Source organism: Neolamprologus multifasciatus, chromosome 16, assembly GCF_963576455.1.
Source record: "Neolamprologus multifasciatus chromosome 16, fNeoMul1.2, whole genome shotgun sequence".
Lineage (NCBI taxonomy): Eukaryota > Metazoa > Chordata > Actinopteri > Cichliformes > Cichlidae > Neolamprologus > Neolamprologus multifasciatus.
In genome coordinates, this window is record NC_140454.1 from 28,208,772 (window position 1) to 28,226,959 (window position 18,188).

The 18,188-nt window shown below is 41.3% G+C and overlaps 2 protein-coding genes and 1 non-coding gene across 3 annotated transcripts; all 3 read left to right on the forward strand.

Annotated features, from left to right (window-relative positions):
* The first annotated feature begins 215 nt into the window (after positions 1-215).
* Positions 216-11,395, forward strand: cops8 (COP9 signalosome subunit 8). Its single transcript, XM_085136160.1, has 7 exons — positions 216-344; positions 995-1,065; positions 1,220-1,268; positions 2,681-2,813; positions 9,847-9,954; positions 10,065-10,127; positions 10,829-11,395. Exons 1-7 carry the CDS (start codon positions 273-275, stop codon positions 10,906-10,908), a joined length of 576 nt encoding a protein of 191 aa, XP_084992286.1. The 5' UTR covers positions 216-272; the 3' UTR covers positions 10,909-11,395.
* On the forward strand, positions 2,852-5,955 carry trim63b (tripartite motif containing 63b). Its single transcript, XM_085136159.1, has one exon. The coding sequence runs from the start codon at positions 4,532-4,534 to the stop codon at positions 5,588-5,590; it is 1,059 nt and encodes a 352-aa protein (XP_084992285.1). The 5' UTR covers positions 2,852-4,531; the 3' UTR covers positions 5,591-5,955.
* A 2,797-nt stretch (positions 11,396-14,192) lies between the features above and the next one.
* Positions 14,193-14,266, forward strand: trnai-aau (transfer RNA isoleucine (anticodon AAU)). The gene has a single exon. It is a non-coding gene; the product is annotated as a tRNA-Ile (tRNA).
* The last annotated feature ends 3,922 nt before the right edge of the window (positions 14,267-18,188 follow it).

Consider the following 18,188-nt stretch of genomic DNA (forward strand, 5'->3'; position numbering starts at 1 on the left):
CGATTTTGTGAATGCAGACTTCCTTTTGACAAACTTTTTTTTAAAATTATGTTTCTTTTTACATTTTTTCTCTTTTTGTTTGGAATTTATTTATGCATGCTTTATTTATGTCACTACTTTGGTCCCGTTGCATTTCACTGTAGTTTGCGTGTTGGCCAGCAGAGGACGGGGGTGAGCACACACCCGACGTCGGACTCGTAATAATACGGCGAAGACGCCAAAGAAGAAGAAGAAGAAGAAGCAAGTTTCCGGTGCAACAGCTAGGCATCATCATGCCTACTGCTGTGATTATGGAGGAAAATTTTGATAAATTATTAGAGCAGTGTGAAGCCCAAGAGCTTGAGGTAAGGACTTTGTGATCTTAAATATTAACAAGAAGGTCGCAGCGATTTTGTGGCTTTGAAAGCAGGATGGGAACGGTGCGGTTTCTAGATATTTTAGGCTAGCGTATTGGCTACAAAACCTAGCCTGTGTGTAGCATACCTTAAAGCTCTGTGAAATTAACTTATCAAACACGTTTTCTGGTAGGCGAAACATTCTCATGTTAAAAATGAGATATAGGCTTTTGCAACGTGTTCATGTTGGACTGCTCTTTGCTTTACCTTTGCCTTTACTTGCCAGCAGATAGTAGGAAGTTAGCGGTCATAATCTCTCCGTTAAATTGGAACATATCTGCAGGTCATGTGTTTGATTTAAGAACCTTTAAGTCTTGTCTGTGTTGACAGTCTGTCTATCTGCATGCAGCCTACGGACTGACAGTTTATAGTATAAGAATAAGTGAGCGAGACCAGTACTGTAATGTTAGCAGGAGCTAAAACTATTAACTGGACGCTTGCTGTTGGCTGGGTGAACATATGCGACTATTTTTTTTCTTTATTATGACAATAATAAGACAATAATAATAACCCGTTTTCTCTGAGAAGTAACATTTGTTCAGTTTTCGGCTTGTTTTAGTTCCAATGTTTAATCGCACACCTGCATTTCTTTGTAACAGGCTCCAGGGGGCATTGCAACACCTCAGGTCTACGCTCAGCTGCTGGCGCTCTATTTACTTAATAATGACATGTAAGTCACTGATCTCTGATCTCTATGTATTTATAAAGAGAAATGCATTTAAATGTATATTTGAGTCTCAGATTGCAGGTAGCTGATTTAGTTGATGAGCCCCTTTTTACTGCCTGTATCTGTATTATGAATGTGTTGTGTGTTTTCCTAACAGGAATAATGCCAGGTATCTATGGAAGAGGATTCCCCAAGCAATAAAATCGGTAAGCTTGTTAAAACATGTGTAAACACTGCTAAAGAAATAACATTTGAGCATGTAAATGTGAACAGTAAATGCTGTTTACTTTAAAATCCAATGTTGGTTTTATTACATTTTTCAAACCTACTCATACTGTCATGTATACAGTTACTAGACACTTTGTAAGGTGCACTTTGCTAGTACTGGATGAGCCCTTTTTTGCCCTCAGAGCTGCCTTAATTCTTCGTGCCATAGATTCAACAAGTTGCTGGTGTTAGAAGTTTTGGTCCATGTTGACATGATGTCATCACACAGTTGGTGCAGATTTGTTGGGTGCTTATCTCTGACATAAATCTCCTGTTCTGCAACCTCTCTAAACGCTGTACTTGCTTAAGATATGGTGACCGTGGAGCCCATTTGATTAGCCTTCCTATCAGTTCGAAACAGTTTGACCATTCTCCTGTAAACTCTGTCATAAACAAGAAGTGGCACTCATTTGAGTTTTCCTTTTTTTCTGAAAATACAGTGTAAATCCTAGAGATGTGGGGAAAAATCCCAGCAGATCAGAAGTTTCCTAAATACTCAGACCAGCCCATCTGACACCACCCACCATTCAAAGTGTCTTGTATTACCTTTCTTCGTCATTCGAATACTCAATTTGAATAGCATTTTGTCTTTGTCTCGTCTTGTTTGAATGCACTACGTTAATGTCATGTGACTGGTTGATTTAATGAGTAAAGACAAACTCATGGATTGGAGAAGTCCTTTAATGACTGAGCAGCCAGATCCATCATAGCATCACAAAGGGATGGTACAAGGAGCCAATGGTGAGAGGCTAATATGGAATAAAGATTTCTTTTTCTAGTCCCTGTTTGTTTTGGATCAACTGGAGGCTTTTCATGGAGCTTTCAGAAGAATATGATAATAAGGAATTATATTCTAGCTCCAAATTATAAGTTAGAAATGTATGGTCTGTGTTTTTCATCAGCTTTTTGCCATTGTGGTGCCTGCATCACATTTAATATTAAGGGCAAACATTTCTTTACCACCCTGACACAAGCAGTTCTGTGTTTCTAGAAAAATTGCTCAACTGTAAATGTAAGTAACTAAAAACATATGTAATTGGCATTTTTACTTGTATTGCAAAATGATCTTAAGTCCTGGCAGATCAGTTTGCCCCACAGGAAAACCTTTTGGACCTGCTTAGACAACCAAGAGAGCACTATGAAATAAATGGAATTATGGTACTGCCAATCAAGTCTTGACTTCTTGCCAAGTCCAAGAAAAGATAATTTAAGGATGATGGAACCATTATGATCCAACAGTCTTACATATATAGTGGGCTGTGAATGCTCTTCACAGTAGCATTAAAACCACTACCTGGTCAAGTGTTGCATTCTGATTGTGTTTGAAATGCTTCTCACTTGTTTCCTGCAGGCAAATCCTGAATTAGCAGCTATATGGGCAGTGGGCCAGCGTATTTGGCAGAGAGACTTTCCAGGGATCTACACAGCCATTGCTGCTTATCAGTGGTCAGAGAATATTCTTCATGTCATGGAGGCCCTTAGAGGTAACCAAAAAATGTTAAGAACACTAGTTGACTTCTCGTGCCTCTCTACCTTCTTCTTCTCTACCTGTTATTACACTTTTCAGATTAATTATGCTTCCAAATATTCTTTATCTGATATATAAATTTGGCTCTGTTGAAACTAGAAACTAAGGCAACATGTTCTTTCAGCACGTTTAAGTGAGTTCAATATTTTAAAAAAGTTTCATAAATCATTTAGAATAACTGCCAGCAGGGGGCAACAGCTGAACCCAGTCAGGCTATGATGCAACAAAGCAATGGGAAAATAAACAGAAACCCTCATGGTCATGAAGGGTACATCAAATAACCACAACAAGATACTTGCATATTAAGAAGGTGGTTGCGTACCTACATATTTTTGTCTGTTTTTCAGATCACCTTCTCAACTTCAAAGGAATGATTTTCTAGAAACATCAGGTCATAAAGTTATATCATCCGATGGTCACAGTTCTAGCTGCATTTGTATCATGTGTCAATTAAATTGTGCAACAGTTTAAAAATAGCTTCTCACTTATGTTTATGACACTGTGTGTTGATCAGATATTAATGCTCAGTACACTATGTCATAGCACAGTTAAGCAACCACTGGTCATAACTGCTTAGTAGATGTGTAAATAAACATTAACATTAACAAAAAATGCACAACAGTCAAGAACTGCAGCATTTATTCAAGATTACATTTTTTTGCAATCTGACTGTACTTCCAGGCACTTAATGTACTGAGTGTATTCATGACCATCATACAGCTCACACTAATTAGAATATTGCATAATGTATATTTTTTCCATCAATGTGTTAAAAGAATACATTTCCAAACGTATAAATTAATCTGAATATTTTTAATAAATCTGTTTAAATCAAAGCCACAAAAGGAAGACATTAAATATATTGAGAACCTAAAAAGTAATAAAATATATTATCATCTTACCTTAAATTTAATTTAATTTAACAGTCTCACTAAATTGTGTATTTTATTATTAAACGCATCAGGTTCCAGTGCTGAAGAATAAGCATTGCAAAAGAAAGAGACTAGCAGATAAATTATCATTTAGAAGAAAAGAGGCTTAAATGTTGTGTCAGTGGTAGTTTAATAAACATAATTGATCCTCAGCCATTTGCTGTTATCAGTTAGTTTAATTTAAAACATATGAAAATTGTTTTTCTGTACAGTCACTCCATTTACTAAACAGAACCGGTTACATAAATTGGCACATTGAGCAGATAAGTTAAAAGAAATCAAATGGAAAAACAGCCAAGTCACAGGATCTTGACACAGACTTGTTTACCAATAATACTGAGCCCCCTTTCTCAGGTCGAGCTCCTCTGAGCCGGTCACATGGACCCTGTTTGTCTGTGCTCAGTTGGCCACTTGGGTCACTGTTAGAGGGGACTCGGCGCCCACTGGGGCATGTGACACATGCTGCAATGGGCAGGAGGGGGAGTTTCGGTGAAAAGATCCTAGGCTAGCAAGCGGGTAGGAATGCCTGGTGGAAAGGATCGGGTGTCACCAGCTGTGAGTGTGCAGTATAAAGGACAGAGCTGCTAGCTCTCAACCAGAATAGATATCAGCATTTCAAGTACAGCACACCAACAGGAGAAGTTCTTAGACGCTGTACTCTCTTTTAGCGACTCAGCTTTTAGCTTTCTCCTTGTGAGAACAGAAAACTTCCTAGTCTAGGTGTACGCATAAAACTTACGAAATGGACATCCAGAGGACAGGATCTGTGGTTCGGCCCCCCAGCCCCATGGATAGCCTTGAGAAGCAGCTGAGCTGCCCCATCTGCCTGGACATGTTCACGAAGCCTGTGGTCATCCTGCCTTGCCAGCACAACCTGTGCCGTAGCTGTGCCAGTGACCTCTATGACTCGCGCAACCCGTACCGCTTTTCTGGTGGCGTCTTTCGCTGCCCTACCTGCCGGTTTGAGGTTGTGCTCGACCGCCATGGTGTGCACGGGCTTCAGCGAAACCTGTTAGTGGAAAATATCATTGACATCTACAAGCAGCAGCAAGAACTAAGTGGCAGTGGAAAGACAGAAACCAACCTGAAGCCTAAAGAGTCCAAAGAGCCAAAGTGCCAGGAACATGAGGATGAGAAAATCAACATCTACTGTGTGACCTGCCAAACACCCACCTGCTCCATGTGCAAAGTGTTTGGCCAGCATAAGGACTGTGAGGTGGCCCCTCTAACAGCTGTTTATGAGACCCAGAAGGGTGAACTGAGTAATGCTATCGATACGCTGGTGACCAGCAATGGTCGCCTGCAGTCTCTGCTCAATCAGATGGAAGACGCCTGCCGTGCTGTACAGGAAAACGCTCAGCGTGCCAAGCAGGGCCTCGCTGAGCGGTTTGATCTGCTATATGCTATCCTAGAAGAGCGTAAGGGCATTTTACTTGAGCAGATTGGGAAAGAGCAAGATGAAAAGGTGGCAGCTCTGCGGGCACTGGCTCAGCGTTACGGTGAGCGACTGCAGGCCAGCTCAGAGCTGACCGATTCGGCTGTGAGGGCATTGGAGCAGAGCGGAGCTGCTGAGTTCCTGTTGGCTTCGAAGGGCCTTATCACACAGACCAAAGATGCAGCCAAAGCCTCACTGGGGGAAGAGAGGCCCGAGCCAGGCTTTGAGAAGATGGACCACTTCACTATATCAACGGAGCATGTTGAAAGAGTCCTTGGAAAAATGGACTTTGGAGTGGTTGGAGGTGATGATGAATTTGAGGATGCAGAGGAGGAGGAGGAAGAGGAGGAAGAAGAGGAGGAATGATGAGAATTGGAAGTTGTTTTGAACTTAAGTACTCTTGAAGGTGTTTTGAAATAGGGCAGTGTTTGTCTTGAGGACTCTGAATTTAATGTTGAATGAAATATTAAGGAGGTGAAAGAGGATGTGGGCTGAAACTTTTGCCCTGTCAGTGCAATATCTAATTTCAGTGTCATATTCATTCTTTTTTTCTTAAGTTCTTTTTATACTTTTGTACCTCTAAGTCTGTTAAATGTAGAAACAGGTAGTATTTAGGAATAGTTGTTATTTTAGATTTCCTTTCTCATTTTCTTTTGTGGAATTGGTGATCAGCTGACCTCGATGTAATCACCAAGTCTGTTGTTACTGGTAATAAACCTGCATGAATTGAAGCAGCAATGTTCTTTATTTTTAGCTCAATGTAAGCCCAACTTAAAATATTGATTTATTTATATTAAATAAATGGGGATTAAAGGGAAAAAACCCCTACATGACTTAGGATTATTTTGGTGCTACAGACTTTTGGAGTGCTTCCATCAAAATGGTTCCCAGTCTGTTGCTGCTCTTACTTGGCAGTGGACTGTATTTAAAAATAAAGCCCCTTGCCATGTCCTGTCTGCTTTGCCTTTGCTGGTGAAAAGTGGGGGCTATTTTTAAGAGGTGAGATGGTGAGAGGTGATAGCTCACCCTGGAATAGACTGACATGGAAGGACAAGCCAGGTCCCGTTTCTCCTGCATAAAACTCCCATCCTCCCACTCACTGATGTCTTACTCAGCACCTCCAACCCAACTCTGAAGTGTCAGAGGGGCATGCTAAGAAAGGCCCGTCCAGTTGCCACACAAGTCATTCTCTAGCGGCCAAGAGGCCATGGTAAAAATATACATCTTCCCTGAGGCTGGGTTACAGAAAAAAACCCTTGAGGTGATCGGCCTTGTTGGGTCAGGAGCATTTGAATTTACAGATGGTCAGCTGCCAGAAACTTGTTCCAACACAAGAAGCAGTTTTATAAGCGGTGTCTCTTTTTAATAGATAGGAGTTTTTAGTATAGTGATGCACAACAAAATGGGTTTCATTTGGATTTCTTGATTTAAGAGGTCGTTTGAATCAGAACAGTATTTAAATAAATAAGGATTGTAGCTATTTGATCTCAAGCCTCCATTTCAGGGACGACACAGAGGACACCCAGTCAGTTTTTATAGTCCAACATATTTTTTTAGCTTGTTTTTGGCTAAGCTTTTGTTTTCAGTGCAGTTTAGTTTGTCTACAAAAACTTTGTCTTTATTCGAGTCACAGTTACACAGTTCGTTTTTTTTTTAAGGTTCAGGAAAATAATTATTCAGAAAAAGCTTCTGTAACATTTTAGTGAGACAGAACACCCCGCCAGAATATGACTATGAATTATTTGTTCAGGTCCCCTGAATCTTTTGGATATATTTAATGATCCCCACCACACACAAACCCAAACACACACTGATCTCAATCAGTAGAATCACACCATTCGTCTAGCACTCTTCCTTTACATAAATAAAGATTTATTTATTTTTTAATAAATTAATGGAAGAAACAAATTGGTGTATCTAATGGTCAAAATTCTCTAGAGCTGGACCCACAGATCACCCCCCCCTCCCCCCCCCCTCATGCTGAAACGCCACCTACAGTCATGACTTTGGTTAAAACTCAAGTGCAGCGTAAACGGTGTTGACATATTTTCCAAGACATGTGTTCAGCTTCTTTTTGCTTCTTTTCGATAAGTGCAGTAACATTTAGGACAGGAAGCTCGTTGGACATCACAATGGGAACGCGCTCTTGACAATCTCCGGCCTTCCCCTACACAGCTGTCTTTTCTCATCCCACTTGTTATTGTTACTGCTGCTAACGGCTGCAGCAGACAGGAGGATTATTGTTGGTATACACACAACCCGTTGCTAGGCTATAAAACACCAAAGGCCATAACCCCAAGGCACTTACGTGATAGCTGCTGTAGCAGCAGCAAATACCTGCCAGCGTATGTTGTTTTTGAGGCCCTGTCACTCCTACAGTTATCCCCACAGCACGTCAAGTCAGGCTAGATAAACAGGGCAGTTTGGAAGCTGAAGCCAGAGCCTGCTGATAAAGTCTTCAACGGGTCTGTGGTGTGAGCATATTCATGATTCGGCTTAAGCATGCTTCATTTAACAGATCTTTAATTAAGTGTACTTGATTGTGGAATTCATTTTAGCTCAAGTCAAAGTTTCCTGAACAACAAATGCAAGATTTCACTTAAAGCAAACCCAGATGGTATGAGGAATTAAAGACAGACAATTTTTTGTTAAGACTAGCTTTGTTTGATTTACCCAGAGCAGTTCCTGTTAGAGCTGCGTGTCATTGTGTGTTTGTTTGGGCTGGGATGAAGTGACTTGCCAAATACATACAATTACCACAAGAAAGGTGAAAAAAATCTGCAAAGTCAGCAGAGTGAGAAACAAAGAGCTTCTTCCAAGGCCAGTGCACTGTCTAGTTTTAAAGAAATCATCATCAGAATTTGTTAAGTTCCTTTCCCACCACATTCTCTTAAATTTGGTCCAGGGGGCGTTGTGTAATCTTGCAGATGGACAGAGAAACAAATACCCTTACTTGACATTTACTCAGGATGTAACAATTTAGAAACTAAGACTAAAGCCATGATGCAGCTGTTCAGTTTTATTAGGATGATACGTCTCATACTTAAAACATGAAGTTGGGAAAACGCATTACTGATGATGCATGTTGGGAGTGACAGATCTGGGTTATGGCATAAGTGACACATTACAAGAGATGGAAAATCCTCTCCAGCATTGACATTTCAATATTAAGTGATGCCCCAGGGATGAGATCAGTGATGCACGCTACATGAGTGCAGCTGACCATAGCAGAACAAAGCCTCTGAATATCCATAAAACTAATCAATGACCCTAAAGTGTTAAAGTCAGTGGAAGAACACAAATTATTGCCTGAAAATGCAATAATGATTGGGCTTGAATTTATTGCATTGCATATTCTAAACGGAAACAGTTTGATAACCAGATTTCACTATTAAGGACCAAAGGCAGTGATAAATCATTTAAAAATAACAGAAGACAAAAACAATGTTCTTAATGATGCCTACTCAATCCATGGAAAAATCAGTGAGTGATCCCAAGTGACCTGCAAAAATCATCAGATTTTGTGTACATCAGCTTTACTTTTTTCATTCAAGCCATGCAAAATATTTCCAGAGTTATAGACCCTCAGAGTGCAAAGGTGTGGGTTGAAATTTGGAGCTTTTTTTTTTTTTTTTATCCGCTTACTGGTCCAGGATTTTAACTGCATGAATACCAAAGAGATCCACATGACATCTCCAGAGTTGAGGGAAAAATAAAAAAAAAAACATTAAGTTCTGCTTAAAAACTGGAGCCAAATCAATTTTACACCCACACTAAGGGTCATGGTCTAAGGAGAAAATGTTTCTGTCCAGTCCTGTAACCAGTTTTGAGCATCGTTATAATGGGATATATCATAGTTGAAATAAACTGCACCAGTTTAATGTCCACGAGAAGAAAAAAGCTTTGGTACCATAAATGTTTAATGTTTCTGATCATTCAAAGGGGGAAAAAAACTCTAAAGTGTGATTCATGAATAATTGCTAGCTTGTGAAAACAAGTTATACAAGCCCCCCCCCCACCCACCCACCCACCCACACACACACACACACACACATTTTCATACCAGCCTCATCGTCCAGCCACAGTTCCTTTTGGGTCAGAATAATTTTCCTTAATGTATTTTGACAGTCTGTAATTCTGGCAGGTTTTGTAGCATGAAGGTAAATCTGTACATAGCTTTTTAAATATAATAAAGTTGTGCTCAGAGGGAAAGATCTATTCAGAATACTTTTTTAAATACATGTTTCATATCTAATTTAAAACAGCCTGTGAATATAGATTATTTGTGCTTTGTACGTTATGAGATGAACAAGTCTGTTCAGTGGTTCATTATAATCTGATGTGTTTCTGGTTCTCAGAGCTTTCTTCCTTAGAATATAATAAATCACTCCTGAAGAATTGTTCGTCACAGCATGTGACCTCCTGTGCTGTTGCTCATTAGAAGTGCTGTTTACATGAGACATGTTGCTTAAATATCATGTTAAAATGCTGCAACATCATACTCTCCTCGTGCCTGGAAGCTCCCAGCAAGTTGCCCTGTTTGCTGTGCACTTTAAATAGAACCAGAGCCTAGATTTAGCTCATATGCACTCCAAATGCACTTATCTCATATGTCTTCACAGAGAGCACACGGCAGCGGGCGTACAGCCTTGTGGCCCAGGCGTACACTTCCATCGCAGCGGAGGATTTTGCTGCCTTTGTGGGCTACTCTGTGGAAGAGGCGGTGAAGGGTAATGTTATATCTGCTTTTTTTTAGTCAGCCAGTAATCTTGCTCTCAATTTTATCGCATTACTTTATACAGAGTTATTAAGAATATTTTTTTCCCCCCTCACTTCAAAGGTGTGGTGAGCCAAGGCTGGCAGGCAGACGCCAACACCAGGATGGTGATGCCCAAAAAACCAGGTAGGTGGCAGTGTTGCTCTGTTAAACTGCAACCAGGATGTACCCAAAAGGAACCAAGCATCCAACTCCCAAGCGTCTCCTCCCCGGAGATTTTATTAGACACATAAAAATGCTGTGAGCACAGATTTAGGACTTGGGTCATGCTGACATTGTTTTTCCTTGAAGTTCTTGAAGTATGTGATTATCGTCCATATAGCCCAAATTTTATCACGGTCACATGTCCGCGATTCAAAGCGTCAAGGCCTAATCCACGGGTTTGTTGATTTATGTGGACATACCAGGAGGACATCTGTCTTATCTGTAATCATCAGAACTTACTGCATGACTGAAGCATCTGCTGCACACATGCATGCACGCATGCAACCAACCAACCCACCCACATGAATCCCCCAACTTTCTTCCTTAGTTTTTATTGGCTCTTTTAGTTGTTGATCTCACACCGGAAACGATTCTGTTTGAGATGGATGTAAAAAATTGTGCTGGCCTGGCAGGTAGTTGTTGTTTAACAGGTCAGGAGTAGTCTTGAGCTCACTTCTAGATGTGAACAGTAGGTCTAAATCGAATGAGCTGAGCTTCAGAGTCAGAGCATGTGGGCTAAAGAGCTAAAACTGAAAGGATGTAAGAAGATCGATAGCATTTGGCACAAGAGGAATCTCCTTCTGACTCAACTTCTCCTCCTCTGTGTCTCTCTCCTTCAACAGATCCTCCCCCTGTCTCGTTGGTTCCAAATGAGCAGCAGTTGGCCAGACTCACTGACTACGTGGCTTTTCTTGAGAACTGATAACCCACCACAGCGACTACCACCCGTTTTCACCCGCTCGGTACTGAGGGAGAATACAAGACTCTTCATCCTTCCTGCAGCCCTGGTTGAGACGTACACCCACCCCACCCCCCATCATCTTGCATGATTTCTCTGGGACATGGCTATTTATGTTCAGTGACTAATAAACCCTCTGCTCTTGATGTGTTGAAAATTTCAGACTGTGATGTTGTACATTTTTATGCTCTTCGCGAACCCACCTGATGTCTAGATTTGGCCGTTTTTCAAAGGAAGCTTCATTTTCCCGTCACCAACTAATTCTTTCCTCCCAGCAGAAATACACAAACCAGCTTGTACAGTCCTCTCCTTCTGTTTTAGCATTTAAAGTTGGCCTTGATATAAATGTCATCGGGTAACAGGAGTCTTGGCATGCATGCATCACCGTACGGAGACCTCATTTTGAAATTTTATGTTTTGACTGGTAAATAAATATTTTGCTGTTTCTATATTTCTGGTACTGTTCTTCTGAGTTTTGTCTGTAATTGGTGTTGTATTTCAGAGTCAACATTCACTGTAAATGAAAGTTTGTTGTCTTCTGTGGCCCAATATGAGGAAGCAGCCCTGTATTTATGTATGATTATGGACCACCAGGTAAGCTGATATTGGAGCAAATGGATATTTATACCCCAAAATCACATAAATTGTTCTGGAAAATGAAACGAGTTGCAGTTTAATCCTGGTGGTGGAAGGCAAAACATCTCTGCTAAATATAATAAACTTCTAAAGTGATGCTTTCTAATTAAGATCAGAGAGCTCATGGACATTTTTATTCTGTGATGTCATATCTGGCTGCCATCTGTTCCTCACTGCTGCAAAATAAAAACCTGTATAAGGCCTCTCTGTTCTGTTTTGAGGCATAATTTGAAACGTGCACTTCTCCTTTACTTTGTAGTCATATCAGCTTTTATTGTAGCTGGCACTGGAAGGGAGAGGCAGCCATTTGATGTGATTTAGTGTGAAATCCTGGACATCGGGGCCATTCCTTGCACTTTTGTGGTTGCAAGGACCTCATTTATTTCATGGCATGGTTTGCTTTGTTTTGAAAATGCCACATTGGACACGACTGCAAGCATGAAAATTGCCTGTCTGTTTACATTTACTGCTGTGTGTCCTTTTAAGTCTGTCTCGGGCTACAGATTTGCAGCATGTAAAGGGAACTGTGAACTTAAAGAGACTTCTCTTTGGTCTGGCACTGAACCAGCATGACAGTATCCACCAGGTTTAGTCAACACAAACACTAAAAGGTAACGGACCATAAGGATATACACACAGATGTGTGTCCAGCAAACTATTGTGCATAAACTGCCTAAACGAAGTAAAGAGTGCTTAATTTGATTTATATCAATAATTAATGTAGTATTAAGCTGACTGGAAGTTTAGTGACTGTCCTGACATTAAATTAAGGCAGGGGTGTCAAACTCCAGGCCTCGAGGGCCGGTGTCCTGCAGGTTTTAGATATTGCACTGGGTCAACACACCTGCATCAAGTGATTAGTTCATTTCCAGGCCTCAGGAGAACTTCAAGATATGTTGAGGAGGTAATTTAGCCATTTAAATCAGCTGTGTTGGATCAAGGACACATCTTTCTTTTTTTCTTTTTTTTTTTGGTCTGTCCCATTTGGTTCTTTAGCCGTCAGAATTGTTGTCTGAAGACCAACAAGGATACCCAATGGATTTATTTTGCCAAATGGATCATCATGGCATTGCCGTATTGGTCCATTTGATCGACCTTTGTCTTTATTATTTTTTATTTTATTTTCAGTTGTTACAGATGGGACAGACATGAGTGAGGGATAGGAAAGGGAGAAAGAAAGATGAAGGAAAAGAAAAACAGAAGGGGAGAGGGACAGTGAGAAAGGGGGGAAAAAATATCTCCAGGATCACCTGTTGAGAGAAAAAGAATAGAAAACAAGCAAAAAAAAACAAAGCAACATACTAAACACAACACCATCGCATTAATCTAGCTGAGTGTAAACAGCAGTAAATACTAAATATTGAATGTTGTTGTGCAGGACAGACAGCGCACAATGTGCTTTGAAGTAGCAGCCAAGAAAGGTGTGATTTAAGTCTACGAACAGTGAACACCCATGTGCACACCTGTGTGGATCGGCGCGCTTGTATTCAGATGGTTTCCCCATGTAATGGTCTGCAAGAGGATGTAGAGAGCCATAGCCCTGTCCCCCAGGGCATGAAGCAGGCATGGAGGAGATCCAGGCCCCAGACATCCAGAGGCCCCAGAGTGCAAGAGCCCAAGGAGGACCACCGGAGGGGCATCCGTGCCACCTTCATGGGAAGGGCTGAGGATCCCCAGACGAGGGGTCACCCAGTAGCCACCGGGCAGAAGCTAGAGGGGGCTGCACCGGCGTGCCCGCCGGCTCCGCCGGCTCTGCCGGCAGCCAGCTGTGCCAGAGTGAACCGAGCCGCAGGCACAGAGGCCAGAGGCCCGAGGGCCCTCCGCGCCCCGGAAGAGGCCTGACCGAGCAACAGGCGCCAGGCCCTGCCAAGTAGCCATCGGGAGTGAGCTGGTACATACCTGAGCGTCCAGCCCCGGACACCAAGAACCAACAATGCACCGACCCCTGAGGGCATCAGTCACCGGCAGGGAGTGTGGTGAGGGGAGATAGGCCTCCACACTTGGAGGGCCTGGGAGTTCCCAGAGAGGTGGAGTCTAAGACCCGACCTGACATATAGACACAGACAAACAGCCACACACAGACACAGACATGCATTCCCACCCTCATGCACACATATACAACACTCAGCACTCACCCAACGTAGGAATAAACGTAAATGGACATGTACACACAATCACACTCCCCAAACATACTCTATACCCCGGGTCCAGGTATCCTCGCCCCCAGAGGGGGAAACGGCACCCAGACCCAAGAGATGTTACCCTTCCCTCCGGGGTGGAGGCAAGCAGACCGCCCCAGGCTCCCCGGTAGCAGGGAGGCCAATCGGACAGCCAGCATCTCTTCCCAGCCCCCCCCCCCCCCCCCGCCCCGATGGCTAGCAGAGAACGGGGGTGTGTAAAGACCCCATACCTCAAGGACACATCTAAAACCTGCAGGAAAACAACCCTCTAGGCCTGGAGTTCGACATCTGTGAATTAAGGGAACACTGGCTCAAGTCAGGTGAAATCCAGGGTTTGGAGTTTTGGGTTATTCTCCCTGTTTGTGCAGTTTTCAGCTGGCAGCAGAGTTAGCACTGCCCACACGGGCCAAGGATGAATGTGCAGTGCAACATGGCCGGTTAGCTCAGTTGGTCAGAGCGTGGTGCTAATAACGCCAAGGTCGCGGGTTCGATCCCCGTACGGGCCACGGTTCCACGGTTAATTGAATATCTGACTCATCATTGAACTGCTGTGAGTTTTCCACGTTGTGCATGATTTCATCGACATGCAGTTCAAACAAATTTTCTGTTTTTTGTTTGTTTGTTTTTTTCAGGTTAACTGTTACAAGGACACCAGTTTTTTTCTTCTGAAGACGACTGCCAGGTTTATACTTTCAGGGACAACGCAGCCCAAGACTTTTTTTCCATCTTTAAAAAGATGGAAAAAAAACAGAGTTTCACTGAATAACTTTTAAAAACTCTGACTATTAACACAGAGTAATCTGATGTATGCAGAACACAATTCTCTAGGTTCATATGACACACAGTGACGACAGTGCTTTGAAGTAAGGGCACAAGGTCACACTGTGTTTCCAGAATTGGCTCTGTGCTTTTACTACTCGTGCTGGTTCAGATTACTGACACATGCACAATGCCATGTGGTATACATGGCCTCATATCTGCTATCTGCATTACAATAATAAATTTGACCTCAGTGTTCTCATCTACCTTTAACTGATCCAGTTTTGACACAGAGCTCTCATGTAGGAAGATTCTACAAGCACTGGTAACTTATTTTTAGATGAGGTGATCCATGGACTGAAAGTGAATGGAAAGTCATACACTTTCAATTATCCCCTCAGACTTCAGCTTCTTTTTCTCAGAAATCCTCACAGTCATAATATAAAGTAAGACACTTTAATTTGTCTACATATTGTTACTGTAGTAAGTGGTAGTACTCGTGGGAAGGGAAGCCAGGCCTCATATGTTTTCTCCAACTTCATTTGTCATTTTAATGAAAGCAATTTGTTTAATGGTTTCGGCCATTCTCTGCTCTTCTAATTTCTCACTGACTGTAAAATGGACCACATGAAACAGCAACCCTCTGAATGCCACGGTGAATATGTGGTGCAACACAGTTTTGCACTCTCACAATCTGAAGGCTGAGCAGGACTCCCTTGAGATGAGGCTCTGCTCCACTCTGATTACCCAGGGGTTTGTCAGATGAAGCCAGCTTTGAATTTGATTGATTTTTTTAGGTTTTAAGTAAATAATAATGTCACTACACTGCAGCTACAGCAGTTAACTCGTCGTGGTAGGTGTATACCAAAACCTGAACTTCAGTATGGAGAGAAAATTTGAACTGTCAGTATTAGAATGTGACATGTGCCAGTGCAGTAGTAGCACAGCAGCAATTTCACTGACCTTAACAACTTGGAGGAGGAACATTTGTGGACACAACAGACTTTTCAAGCCAGCAAAAAGGATTCTGTGAATGACTTGGTGCGGATTTCTTCAACATTCACAGTGGTTGTGAGCAAGTCTGTCTTTGCACACAGGATGCTTTTTCACTCTTTTTAAGTCCTCTTCTTGTACACAACCATTTTCAAAGCTTTGGCATTTTTAATACACAATTTAACACTGTTCAATGAAAAATTCGGGGATAAAAAGGCAACAAAGGATGAACCAGCGTTGTGTATTTACTGGCATTTCTTTTGTTGAATCTATGGAAAATTGCAAAGATAAAACAGTTTGACAGACATAAAATAGTATTTTTTGCACCATCTAGGTGATTTTCAAAGAGCTATTAGCTGTGTCAAAAGGAAAAAGAGAAATATCCAACACAGCGCCTGGACATTGATCCATCGGAGGTTCACTGACACGCCATAAGAAATTGTTTCAATGGAAGGGTGACTGTCAAGAAACCTTTGCAGCGAAACAGGGAGAAAAGGTAAAAGCCAATGGAACGTGATCAAACATGGACTGGACTACCCAGAGCACCGACTTCAATATTATCAAAACAGTGTGAGATCGTCTTGATGAAGGAGAGAAGAAAAGACAGAAACATTGAAAAAAAGGACCAAAGAAACCTGGAGAAGTATTTTTGAAGGCTACTTAAAGATGTTACAAGAAAGCTGCCAAAGAGAGTTCAGACACAGTTGAAGAATAAAGGCGGTTATACCAAATATTGACTTTCAAGCTTATTAGAATTGCTCAAACTCAACTTTTCCCTTGTATTCTCTATGTCCATATGTTTTCACATGTTTCAGTAACTCACTGCACATATTTTCTTTGCAAAATATAAAGAAATGAGGGGTGGCTCATGACTTTTGTGCATTACTGTATAATTGTTTTAAACGGTCAGGAAGTATGGGCGCTATTTTCATGTATTTCCAGGTTATATTGGACATACTAAAATGTTAAAATGTTGCACAGATTTTTCAGCTTCACTGATCAAGAGCCACGAGTGTTCTGTAACACACGACAGCTGCTGCTACAAAAATAATCGTCAGCTCTCCATACGTGCAAATGCTGTCCACATTGCAGAACACTTTGTCTTTCACATCTTCAGTTCGGCATGTTTCTTTTGAAGTGGCTGAGATAACTGTTTCCGATTCAATGTTCAACCCTCTCATTGTTGTTTGCAGTGAGTCTCTAGACAGTTTGTAGATTTTAGAAAGAATTAACATGAAAAAAATAGCCCAAGGAAAGACTGGCAGACATCTGGATGTTCTTGTTTTTGTTGTTAGGGTTTTTTATTATTATTCAATTTTATTTTGTTTAAGAAAAAAAAAACCCACAACAGCACTTGAGTCACTGGCTCAGCATCTTTTGCACAGCTGCTTATGTTTAGGTAGGAACTGTTGTGGGTGAGGTCATTTTTTCCAGGGGTCAAAAGTGACTTCTTCCTCACATGATGTTACAGACGACTGCACAGGTGAGTCGAGGCGCTTTTCCTTTTAGAAGTCTGTATTTGTTTACTTTCTCTCAAAATCAATGGCCATTTTCAAAACAGCTTTGTGCACTTATTTCACCAGTTATTTAAAGTCTAACCTTTCATTTCAGTGGTCAGTGGAACATTAAAAATTGTACTTAGAATCCCCAGTAAAATGATATAAGTTCTGACAAGCTCTTAAACACCATTGGCTGAAATGCCGTCCTAAAATATGACCCCATACTCCATGTTTCCCTTCCGCTTCTGATAAACAAGCTTCAGTGAACAAGCTTCATTGAAGAGTTGATGGATCAGCTGAATCAGGTGCATTTCCTAGGTACTGTGTCAGGTATTTGCTGGATATTTTCCTATTTCTAATGGATGTGACTGCTGCTGCAAAAAAATTTTTAAGGCCTGCCACTTCTCCTTTTGTCCTCCATTAGTCCAGTTTCCTCATTGCTTTAAGCATGCACTGCATACCGTGTCAAGATATATATAAGTTTTCAGCTAATAGCTTTCTGGGAATCACCTTGTGGTATAAATAATTTTTTAAGCTGTGAAACTGTGTTATCTTTGGCACAAAAGCCCAAATCTTTCGTTAAATGTGAAAACTATTTTGAATGAAAATTTAATTCATGTAGTATTTCCAACATTCGCCCTTACAAAACTAGGATAGGCCCAAACAAAAAATGTGCACTGAGTATTTTGACATGTGGGCTTCATAACTTAACAAAACAAGTTTCATAAAATTAAAACTGACTTATTTTAAGACATAGTGAAAATAAAATCAAACAATCCCCCTACAATGTGATTATAATCTGATCACACATTTTTTTCCAAAGTAATATGGGCTGATTAAGCTTTGTGATTGTTTGTAATCTGTTTGCCTAAACAGTTTCATGTAACACCCAATCCTGCTCAGGTACCTATTAGAGCTTGCTGCTGTTTTAGGAGCGTCAACAGGAACCGGAAGCCTGGTTGTTGATTGATGAACTGACTGCTCTGAAATTCAGTGGGTGGTTCTGTTTATTTTATTGTAACATGTGCAGTTTGAGTCTGGAGACGCAGACGTACGAGGACAATCATAACTTCTGTTAGTATCTGGATCAGGTGGAGACATTCTGTTCAGCAGTCTCATGATAGCTGGAGAGTGTTTTTACCTCACAGGGAATACCTTGGATGTGAAAAGAGATTAC